The following is a 12,264-nucleotide window of genomic DNA, read 5'->3' on the forward strand; positions in this document are numbered from 1 at the left end:
GTAAAATAATCTGTGTAAAAAAAAAAAATCTGTCCAAATTTTTTTTTTTTAATTCAGTGTAAACTAATTCAGTTTAAAAAATGTATGTATAAAAATGAAGTTAAAAAAATCAGTGTGTGAAAATTTTGTGTAAAAAATGTAGTTAAAAAAAATCAGTGTATAGAAATTCAGGGCAATGAAATTCAGTGTATCAAAATTCAGTGCATTAAAATTTTGTGTATAAGAATTCAGTGTAAAAAAAAAAAATCTGTTTGTCAAGATACACTTTTTTAAAATTCTGTGTGAAATAATTCAGTTTAAAAAAAAAAATTAATGTATGAAAATGTAGTGTAAAAAATTGAGTTTAAAAAAATCAATGTATTGAAATTTAGGTCAATAAAATTTATTTTGTATAAATTCAGTGTAATAAAAGTTAGTGTATACAAATTCAGTGTAAAAAAATCTGTGTAAAAAAAAATGTATCAGTTTGTCCAAAACATTTTATTTTAATTCAGTGTGAAATAATTCTGTTTAAAAAATGTATACGATTGTAGCTGAGATAGGCTCCAGCGCCCCCCGCGACCCCAAAAAAGGGAATAAGCGGTAGAAAATGGATGGATGGATGTATAAAAATTCAGTGTGAAAAATCAGTGTGAAAAAATCAGTTTAAAAAAAAAACTGAGTATTAAAATTTTGTGTAAAAAATAGAGTTAAAAACATGTTGTGTATAGAAATCCAGGGCAATAAAATTCAGTGTGATGACATTTAGTGTATAAATATTCAATGTAAAAAATCAATGTAAAAAAAAAAAATCAGTCTGTCAAAATACAGTTTTTTCAAATTCAGTGTGAAATAATTAAATTTAAAAAAATGTATGTATAAAAATTCAGTCCAAAAAAAATCAGTGTATTAAAATTGTGTGTAAAAAATTTAGTTTAAAAAAATCAGTTTATATAAATTTAGGGCAATACAATTAATTTTGTATAAACTCAGTGTAATACAATTTTGTGTATAAATATTCAGTGTAAAAAAAAAAAATCTGTGTAAAAATATAATCAGTTTTTCTTTAATTCAGTGTGAAATAATTCAGTTAAAAAAAATTATGCTTAAAAATTCAGCATAAAAAATCAGTGTGAAAAATTAAGTTAAAAAAAATCAGTATATGAAAATTTAGTGTAAAAAATTCAGTTTAAAAAAATCAGTGTATAGAAATTTAGGGCAATACAATTACTTTTGTATAAACTCAGTGTAATACAATTTAGTGTAAAAAGATCAGTGTAAAAAAATTATCAGTTTGTCAAAATACAGTTTTTTTCTAATTCAGTGTGAAATAATTCAGTTTTAATTGCATAACAATTCAATGTAAAAAATCAATGTGAAAAATTCCGTTAAAAAAAATCAGGATATGTAAATTTAGTGTAAAAAAATTAGTTAAAAAAAATCACTGTATAGAAATGTGGGAGAATACAATTAATTTTTTGTACATTCAGTGTAATAAAATTTTGTGTAATAAAATTTACTGTATAAAAATTCAGTGTAAAAAAAAATCAGTTTGTCAAAATACAGTTTGTTTTTTTAATTCAGTGTGAAATAATTCAGTTTTAAAAAAAGGAATGTATAAAAATTCAGTGAAAAAAATCAGTGTGGAAAAATTCAGTGTATTCAAATTCTGTGTATAAAAAAAATCAGTGTAAGAAAATTTTATGTAAAAAAATTCAGCGGAAAAAAAACAATTCAGTGTATAATAAGTCAGTGCAGAAAAAATATCTGCTTCAAAACATTCCAACCAATGAGGGGCTTTTTTACACTGAATTTTAAAACACTGTATTTTAGCATCAAGCTGACCCATTCATTTATTTTTGCTCACAGATTTCTATTCAATGAAATTGTTTGCATCAATTTGCGAAACATTCAATTATTCAGTTAAAAAAACATCTGTAATAAAGACACTAATAAACCTTCATAATTAAACACGCTACTAAAATAATTAGGCTCTTTTTTGTCTTCCGCACGCCAACACCCACAGCTGCTTTGCCTTAGGAGACAGAGGATGGAACAGAATCCAGTGCCTTCATTCAAGTCCGCTTTTGAATGAAGCAGAGGGAGGATGGAGGGATTCATTCACTCACTCACTCACATTCATTCATTTAAACACGCACTGGCTCGTGTTACGCTCAATGCGTAAAAAAACTCACCGCCGTGGCGAGCGGGGCCAGCTCCATGAGCCGGTGTGGACCGATGGAGCTCATGTTCCACGGGGCCCGAGTGCCCGGGTCCGGTGTGTGCATGCCCGGTCCAATCAGCAGCGCCGAGTCCATCCCCGCCATGGCACGTGCGTAAAAAAGTGAGAGGCTGGCTAGACGTCCCTCACCAGGGGCGCGTTCATAATGAGCGCGCGCTTGTGGAGTCCGAATGTGACTGGACTGATGTTGGTGCGCGGCTAAGGATGGGGAGGTGGGGGTGGAGTGGTGCGCCTCCTCTCTCTCTCCTCCTCCTCCTCCTTCCTCTCCCTCTCTTATGCTCTGTGTGGATGTTCCCTCCAAACATCCACACACTCCTCAGCAGTGTGTCACCAGGTCTGAGCTTCTTCTCCTTCGACTGAGACTTGTTCTCTCTTCTCCTCCTGCAAACGTACAAATCGTCACCTTGGAAGGCTGTCAATGGAAAATAACGCTGAGTTTTTATTGACACTGTCAGAAAAGTACATCCCTACACATTTTTAGTTTAACAAACACAGCCAAACTAGACTAGAAATGACTAGACATCACATGGACAAAGATAAGACCTTCTGTAGGAAAGTTCTGTGGTCGGAGGAAACAAAAATGGAGCTGTTTGGCCGCAATACCCAGCAATATGTTTGGAGGAGAAAAAGTTAGGCCTTTAATCCCAGGAACACTATTCCTACCGCCAAGCATGGTGGTGGTAGTATTATGCTCTGGGCTTATTTTTGGTGCCAATGGAACTGGTGCTTTACAGAGAGTAAACGGGACAATGAAAAAAGGAGGATTACCTCCAAATTCTTCAGGACAAGCTAAAATCATCAGCCCGGAGGTTGGGTCTTGGACAGGACAGGACAAAGACCCCAAACACAGGTCAAAAGTGGTAAAGGAATGGCTAAATTAGTCTAGAATTAAGGTTTTAGAATGGCTTTTCCCAAAGTCCTGACTTAAACGTGTGGACAATGCTGAAGAAACAAGTCCATGTCAGAAAACCAACACATTTAGCTGAACTGCACCAATTTTGTCAAGTGACATGGACTTGTTTCTTCAGCATTGTCCACACGTTTAAGTCAGGACTTTGGGAAGGCCATTCTAAAACCTTCATTCTAGCCTGATTTAGCCATTCCTTTACCACTTTTGACGTGTGTTGGGGGTCATTGTCCTGTTGGAACACCCAACTGCGCCCAAGACCCAACCTCCGGGCTGATGCTTTCAGGTTTCATCTGACATCACATGGACAAAGATAAGACCTTCTGGAGGAAAGTTCTGTGGTCGGAGGAAACAAAAATGGAGCTGTTTGGCCACAATACCCAGCAATATGTTTGGAGGAGAAAAGGGGAGGCCTTTAATTCCAGGAACACTATGCCTACCGCCAAGCATGGTGGTGGTAGTATTATGCTCTGGGCCTGTTTTTGGTGCCAATGGAACTGGTGCTTTACAGAGAGTAAACGGGACAATGAAAAAAGGAGGATTACCTCCAAATTCTTCAGGACAAGCTAAAATGTGTTGTGTCATGGACAGGACCGGACAATGACCCCAAACACACGTCAAAAGTGGTAAAGGAATGGCTAAATCAGACTAGAATGAAGGTTTTAAAATGGCTTTTCCCAAAGTCCTGACTTAAACGTGTGAACAATGCCGAAGAAACAAGTCCATGTCAGAAAACCAACACATTTAGCTGAACTGCACCAATTTTGTCAAGTGACATGGACTTGTTTCTTCAGCATTGTCCACACGTTTAAGTCAGGACTTTGGGAAGGCCATTCTAAAACCTTCATTCTAGCCTGATTTAGCCATTCCTTTACCACTTTTGACATGTGTTTGGGGTCATTGTCCTGTTGGAACACCCAACTGCGCCCAAGACCCAACTTCAGGTTTCATCTGACATCACATGGACAAAGATAAGACCTTCTGGAGGAAAGTTCTGTGGTCGGATGAAACAAAAATGGAGCTGTTTGGCCACAATACCTGGCAATATGTTTGTAAGAGAAAAGATGAGGCCTTTAATCCCAGGAACACTATGCCTACCGTCAAGCATGGTGGTGGTAGTATTATGCTCTGGGCCTGTTTTGCTGCCAATGGAACTGGTGCTTTACAGAGAGTGAATGGGACAATGAAAAAAGGAGGATTACCTCCAAATTCTTCAGTACAAGCTAAAATCATCAGCCCGGAGGTTGGGTCTTGGACAGGACAGGACAATGACCCCAAACACACGTCAAAAGTGGTAAAGGAATGGCTAAATCAGGCTAGAATTAAAGTTTTAGAATGGCTTTTCCCAAAGTCCTGACTTAAACGTGTGGACAATGCTGAAGAAACAAGTCCATGTCAGAAAACCAACACATTTAGCTGAACTGCACCAGTTTTGTCAAGTGACATGGACTTGTTTCTTCAGCATTGTCCACACGTTTAAGTCAGGACTTTGGGAAGGCCATTCTAAAACCTTCATTCTCGCCTGATTTAGCCATTCCTTTACCACTTTTGACGTGTGTTGGGGGTCATTGTCCTGTTGGAACACCCAACTGCGCCCAAGACCCAACCTCCGGGCTGATGCTTTCAGGTTTCATCTGACATCACATGGACAAAGATAAGACCTTCTGGAGGAAAGTTCTGTGGTCGGAGGAAACAAAAATGGAGCTGTTTGGCCACAATACCCAGCAATATGTTTGGAGGAGAAAAGGTGAGGCCTTTAATCCCAGGAACACTAGACCTACCGCCAAGCATGGTGGTGGTAGTATTATGCTCTGGGCCTGTTTTTGGTGCCAATGCAACTGGTGCTTTACAGAGAGTAAACGGGACAATGAAAAAAGGAGGATTACCTCCAAATTTTTCAGGACAACCTAAAATCATCAGCCCGGAGGTTGGGTCTTGGACAGGACAGGACAATGACCCCAAACACACGTCAAAAGTGGTAAAGGAATGGCTAAATCAGGCTAGAATTAAGGTTTTAGAATGGCTTTTCCCAAAGTCCTGACTTAAACGTGTGGACAATGCTGAAGAAACAAGTCCATGTCAGAAAACCAACACATTTAGCTGATCTGCACCAATTTTGTCAAGTGACATGGACTTGTTTCTTCAGCATTGTCCACACGTTTAAGTCAGGACTTTGGGAAGGCCATTCTAAAACCTTCATTCTAGCCTGATTTAGCCATTCCTTTACCACTTTTGACGTGTGTTGGGGGTCATTGTCCTGTTGGAACACCCAACTGCGCCCAAGACCCAACTTCCGGGCTGATGATTTCAGGTTTCATCTGACATCACATGGACAAAGATAAGACCTTCTGGAGGAAAGTTCTGTGGTCGGATGAAACAAAAATGGAGCTGTTTGGCCACAATACCCAGCAATATGTTTGGAGGAGAAAAGGTGAGGCCTTTAATCCCAGGAACACCAGACCTACCGCCAATCATGGTGGTGGTAGTATTATGCTCTGGGCCTGTTTTTGGTGCCAATGGAACTGGTGCTTTACAGAGAGTAAATGGGACAATGAAAAAAGGAGGATTACCTCCAAATTCTTCAGGACAAGCTAAAATCATCAGCTTGGAGGTTGGGTCTTGGACAGGACAGAACAATGACCCCAAACACACGTCAAAAGTGGTAAAGGAATGGCTAAATCAGACTAGAATGAAGGTTTTAAAATGGCTTTTCCCAAAGTCCTGACTTAAACGTGTGGATAATGCTGAAGAAACAAGTCCATGTCAGAAAACCAACACATTTAGCTGAACTGCACTAATTTTGTCAAGTGACATGGACTTGTTTCTTCAGCATTGTCCACACGTTTAAGTCAGGACTTTGGGAAGGCCATTCTAAAACCTTCATTCTAGCCTGATTTAGCCATTCCTTTACCACTTTTGATGTGTGTTGGGGGTCATTGTCCTGTTGGAACACCCAACTGCGCCCAAGACCCAACTTCCAGGCTGATGATTTCAGGTTTCATCTGACATCACATGGACAAAGATAAGACCTTCTGGAGGAAAGTTATGTGGTCGGATGAAACAAAAATGGAGCTGTTTGGCCACAATACCCAGCAATATGTTTGGAGGAGAAAAGGTGAGGCCTTTAATCCCAGGAACACTATGCCTACCGCCAAGCATGGTGGTGGTAGTATTATGCTCTGGGCCTGTTTTTGGTGCCAATGGAACTGGTGCTTTACAGAGAGTAAATGGGACAATGAAAAAAGGAGGATTACCTCCAAATTCTTCAGGACAAGCTAAAATCATCAGCCCGGAGGTTGGGTCTTAAACAGGACAGGACAAAGACCCCAAACACACGTCAAAAGTGGTAAAGGAATGGCTAAATCAGGCTAGAATTAAGGTTTTAGAATGGCTTTTCCCAAAGTCCTGACTTAAACGTGTGGACAATGCTGAAGAAACAAGTCCATGTCAGAAAACCAACACATTTAGCTGAACTGCACCAATTTTGTCAAGTGACATGGACTTGTTTCTTCAGCATTGTCCACACGTTTAAGTCAGGACTTTGGGAAGGCCATTCTAAAACCTTCATTCTCGCCTGATTTAGCCATTCCTTTACCACTTTTGACGTGTGTTTGGGGTCATTGTCCTGTTGGAACACCCAACTGCGCCCAAGACCCAACCTCCGGGCTGATGCTTTCAGGTTTCATCTGACATCACATGGACAAAGATAAGACCTTCTGGAGGAAAGTTCTGTGGTCGGATGAAACAAAAATGGAGCTGTTTGGCCGCAATACCCAGCAATATGTTTGGAGGAGAAAAGGTGAGGCCTTTAATCCCAGGAACACTATGCCTACCGCCAAGCTTGGTGGTGGTAGTATTATGCTCTGGGCCTGTTTTGCTGCCAATGGAACTGGTGCTTTACAGAGAGTAAATGGGACAATGAAAAAAGGAGGATTACCTCCAAATTCTTCAGGACAAGCTAAAATCATCAACCCGGAGGTTGGGTCTTGGACAGGACAGGACAATGACCCCAAACACACGTCAAAAGTGGTAAAGGAATGGCTAAATCAGGCTAGAATGAAGGTTTTAGAATGGCTTTTCCCAAAGTCCTGACTTAAACGTGTGGACAATGCTGAAGAAACAAGTCCATGTCATTTAGCTGAACTGCACCAATTTTGTCAAGTGACATGGACTTGTTTCTTCAGCATTGTCCACTGCATTTTTGTTGTGTTTCTCTTGAATGTAAAATATGTCGATCGAAAGGGGGGTGTGACATTCATATTTGGTCAGTATTCAATGTTTTATCCTTCATAGAAAAATGTAGAATTCCATTACGCTTTTTAAGACGAACTGTCGTAACGTTTTTAAGCATTCAATCAGACATTATTGTGAGGTTTTGTATTAGTGTTCCTAAAAATAGATATACCGGCCCCCAGACACATTTTTTTCTCTAAATGTGGCCCCCGAGTCAAAATAATTGCGCAGGCCTGGAATACATGCTCTTCTTCACATCTGTCATCATTTGTAAAAAAAAAAAACAACAACCATGATTTAACCCTTGTGTGGTGTTCGGGTCTGTGGGACCCATTTTCATTTTGTATTAAAAGAAAAATGACACAATTAATTAATTTTTCAAACTGAGACTCACTGACTTTGGCTCATATTCTGTGAAGAACATATATCAGAATACATATTTAATGACCACACACCATACACCCCCCCAGTGACGTGCCATCATGGAAAGAAAAAAAATGTAAAAAGAAAAAAAAATAATTAAATTGTTATATTGTATTCAGTGATTATACTATAAAGTTATTTTCCATTTAACTTCACCAGTTTTAGATTATTTTTATTCAAAATCGCTGAAGTTTCACATTTGCCGTTCAAATACTGAGAAGAGACGGTGCGGTGAACAGCAGCCAGTTGAGGCACGTCACTCAGTGCCTCAACATGGATTGCGCAATGACTCGGCTAACTGCTGGCCTGCTGTGCAGTGAGACCGTATTGCTATATGAATTATATTATACATTTCCATAGTTTAGTTAGCTGAGGTATATAATGTACAGTGTATTTTGTCAACAACTGTATGTGTGTAACGTATTTCTTGTGCTGAGCAATCATAAAACTGCTGCGAAGACGCACTGGCTGAGGCTCGCAGTAATCCCGCCTCCTGGTGCCGGTTAATGCACCCCCGCCGCAGAATGCACCCCCCGACGGTAGCGCCACACCAACCAAAGCCCACACCCAAACCCTCCACGTGCGAGACCGAATCCACCCAAAAAAAGTCACTTAACAAGAAGCCAAAAAGTGCAAAAACAACAATGCTCGCGTCGGAGGAGCCGTGAACGACTGCAGGGAAACAACATTAGGTACACCTGCAGACTGCAGCACTGATTTCATATTTCATTCATTCACAACTCCTCCAACACGAACACCACTGTTCCCGCACTTATAAGTAAAGGTTAGACTATAATAAAACATTTTTAATTAAATGTGATTTTTTGTGTGCTACAGGGGAGCAGTGGGCAGCAGCGGCGCCGCGCCCGGGAATAACTTTTGGTGATTTAACCCCCAATTCCAACCCTTGATGCTGAGTGCCAAGCAGGGAAGAATGCTGGGATGAGCTTTTAAACATAACCCATTAACTGCTGCCAATCAAATGGTGAATAAGATACACTTTAGGGTTCATATGTTTGTAAATCTGACTGTGATGAAGTCAGTGCCTCACCAGCCATCAACCTCACCGCACGTCACTGCACCCCCCCCCCTACACATTTCTATTACATATAGGATGTCCGGGTCCCGGAGCTAATAGAAGTGTGGAAATTGATGTTCTGTGTACCACACACACACACACACACACACACACACACACACACATACATGTCTTGCCTACTTTGTGTAGACCCACGTTTGGTTAGTAGGTTGTGAGGGCCCCCCTTTCCACTATAGCTAGAATGATGTTGTGTGCGCAGTTGTGCACTGCACTCTCTAAAAGCCCTAGATGTTATTGTCACTTATGCATGTACAGTAGATGGCAGTTTTGTCCTGTTTAAGAGTGTCACAACATTGCTGTTTACGGCAGACGAACTGCTTTACGGTAGACGAAAACGTGACTGCTGTTGTTGTGTGTTGTTACCGCGCTGGGAGGACGTTAATGAAACTGCCTAACAATAAACCCACATAAGAAACCAAGAACTCGCCCTCGATCATTCTACAATTATACATGATTGGGCAGGAACGCTGTTTATATTGTGGGAAAGCGGACGTGAAAACAGGCTGTCGACACGTCACTCAGGTCGCATGGAGCTGAAGGGGGCGTGGACTCTGAATTTTGGGAGATTTTCGGGAGAAAATGTGTCCCGGGAGGTTTTTGGGAGAGGCGCTGAATTTCGGGAGTCTCCCGGAAAATCCGGGAGGGTTGGCAAGTATGACTTTGGCTCATTTTCTGTGAAGAACATATATCAGAATACATATTTAATGACCACACACCATACACCCCCCCTACACATTTCTGTTACATATAAGATGTCCGGGTCCCGGAGCTAATTGAAGTGTGGAAATTGATGTTCTGTGTACCACACACACACACATACATGTCTTGCCTACTTTGTGTGGACCCACGTTTGGTTAGTAGGTTGTGAGGGCCCCCCTTTCCACTATAGCTAGAATGATGAAAAAAATGCAACAGTTCCATCTGACCCACAAACGCTGGCTGAGTAACAACAATATGAACATTACACAAGGGTTTAACAGACACACCTCACATCTTACAACAAAATATATCAAATGCATCGGCACTCGTATCATGAGCGCAGTATAACTATTCACAGTTACAAGCGACTCGGTCATAACCGCGACGTGACCCTCGGTGACAAGGAGTTCAAACGTAAACAACACTCATGCCTCCTAACGACGTGCATCTTCCCATAATGCATGCACGCCCCACAGCCCGTGTTGTGCTTGTAAACGTGCCAGCAACATGTTTACTCCCCCGCGTATCCCACATGGCGTTGAGCTAGGACGGCGCAAAAGGCCGGGGAGATAAATCGTAAGTTATGGCCGAGTGTCAAGGAGGGACGTCGCGTCGAGGACCGTCTTCCAGCTTTTGTTCATGCCTTCCCCTTTTTATTGCAGCCTTGCCCGTCTGACCTCCACCATCAATCCACGGGAGCTTTGCCTTTCGATGCCATAAAGTCCGACTCGCCCCTCGACCCCGAAACCTACTTGACTGTTTACGTAACTCGCAGCTTCCCCTTTTCGACAGTAATACGCCTCTAATGCTGACTAATTCCCCATAATGCGGGATAACTCCGGTGTCGAGGCGGTAGAGAAGCCGGATCCAGTCGGGGGCCTCCTGTGGGAAAACACTTCCTAAGCAGGCGCTGATCGCTCACACGAAAGGGTCAATGGCGGGATCTTGTGCAACACACTATCATCGACATCGTAAATAACGTATTTTTCGTACTATAAAGCGCACTTAAAATCCTAGAATTTTCTCAAAAATGTGTCACTCTCTGTTCGTGCTCGCTTTTATGACCAGCTCTTCATCCTCTGTATATTCAGGTTCAAAAAGATAAAGTTGTGAATAGAATAGAATTGTAAGCAAAACTAATTTGGTGCAAATTCATAACACATAAAATCATAAGAACATAGATAAATAGATAAAAATACATAAAATACATAAAAATAGCAAGCACACAGCTCACATGCACAGTCATTATTGTCGTCTTGTGTTCAGCGACACTATTGCTCTCGGGTAAAAAGTGTTAAGAATCCTCGTTTGTCAAAAAATAGTAGTCATTGTTGTCTGAATACGGTCATTTTTGAGCATTTTGCAAGCGTGTTTTGTCATTTTTAGGATCCTAAAGTAAAAAGACGTGTGTTCTTGTCTCTCATAATGATTGTGAACGATAGGCAAAATTCCCCCCAAAGAAGTGCAGTTCCCCTTTAAGTCTACCATATTTTTCGGACTATAAGGCGCACTTAAAATCCTTTAAATTTCTCAAAAATCGACAGTGCGCCTTAACACCCGGTGCGCCTAATGCACGGAATAATTCTGGTTGTGCTTACCGACCTCGAAACAATTTTATTTGGTACATGGTGTAATGATAAGTGTGACCAGTAGATGGCAGTCACACATAAGAGATACGTGTAGACTGCAATATGACGCCAGTAAACAACGCCAACATTTTAAATGTTCCATTGAAAATATAGAACATTACACATTGTTTAGTTTTTTTTCTGCGGCTTGTTTTGGGTAAGCACACCCGTTTATGTCGGCGTAGCGTGACTCCGAGTTCCACTTTTCCAACCGGCAAGTCACGCCGACCTCACTCTCTCGGCTTCCGTCTGCTCCAACGTGTCACTCTCTGTTCGTGCTCGCTTTTATGACCGGCTGTTCATCCTCCGTATATTCAGGTTCAAAAAGATAAGGTTGTGAATCCTCATTTGTCAAAAAATAGTAGTCATTGTTGTCTGAATTCGGTAATTTTTGAGCATTTTTAGGATCCTAAAGTAAAAAGATGTGTGTTCTTGTCTGTAATAATGATTGTGAACGATAGGCAAAATCCCCTCCAAAGAAGTGCAGTTCCCCTTTAAAGCTACCGTATTTGTCGGACTATAAGGCGCACTTAAAATCCTATAATTTTCTCAAAAATCGACAACCCGGTGCGCCTAATGCACGGAATAATTCTGGTTGTGCTTACCGACCTCGAAGCAATTTTATTTGGTGGATGGTGTAATGATAAGTGCGACCAATAGATGGCGGTCACACATAAGAGATACGTGTAGACTGCGATATGACGCCAGTAAACAACACCAAAACTTTAAATGTTCCATTGAAAATCACACATTGTTTAGTTTATTTTCCGGTTTATTTTGGGTAAGCACACCCGTTTATGTCGGCGTAGCGTGACTCCGAGTTCCACATTTCATACCGGCAAGTCACGCCGACCTCACTCTCTCGGCTTCCGTCTGCTCCAACGTGTCACTCTCTGTTCGTGCTCGCTTTTATGACCGGCTGTGCATTCTCCGTATATTCAGGTTCAAAAAGATAAGGTTGCGAATCCTCATTTGTCAAAAAATAGCAGTCATTGTTCTCTGAATACGGTAATTTTTGAGCATGTTTAGGATCCTAAAGTAAAAAGACGTGTGT

The 12,264-nt window shown here is 40.9% G+C and overlaps 1 protein-coding gene across 1 annotated transcript in view; it reads right to left on the bottom strand.

Annotated features, from left to right (window-relative positions):
- LOC133577875 (melanopsin-A-like) overlaps positions 1–2,297 on the bottom strand; it is a 134,720-nt gene extending 132,423 nt beyond the window's left edge. The window contains exon 1 of the mRNA XM_061931970.1: positions 2,175–2,297. Coding sequence (XP_061787954.1) covers positions 2,175–2,297 — 123 coding nt within the window. The remainder of the gene's footprint in view (positions 1–2,174) is intronic.
- Positions 2,298–12,264: the final 9,967 nt, after the last annotated feature.

The sequence above is a fragment of the Nerophis lumbriciformis genome, linkage group LG39 (genome assembly GCF_033978685.3).
Source record: "Nerophis lumbriciformis linkage group LG39, RoL_Nlum_v2.1, whole genome shotgun sequence".
Lineage (NCBI taxonomy): Eukaryota > Metazoa > Chordata > Actinopteri > Syngnathiformes > Syngnathidae > Nerophis > Nerophis lumbriciformis.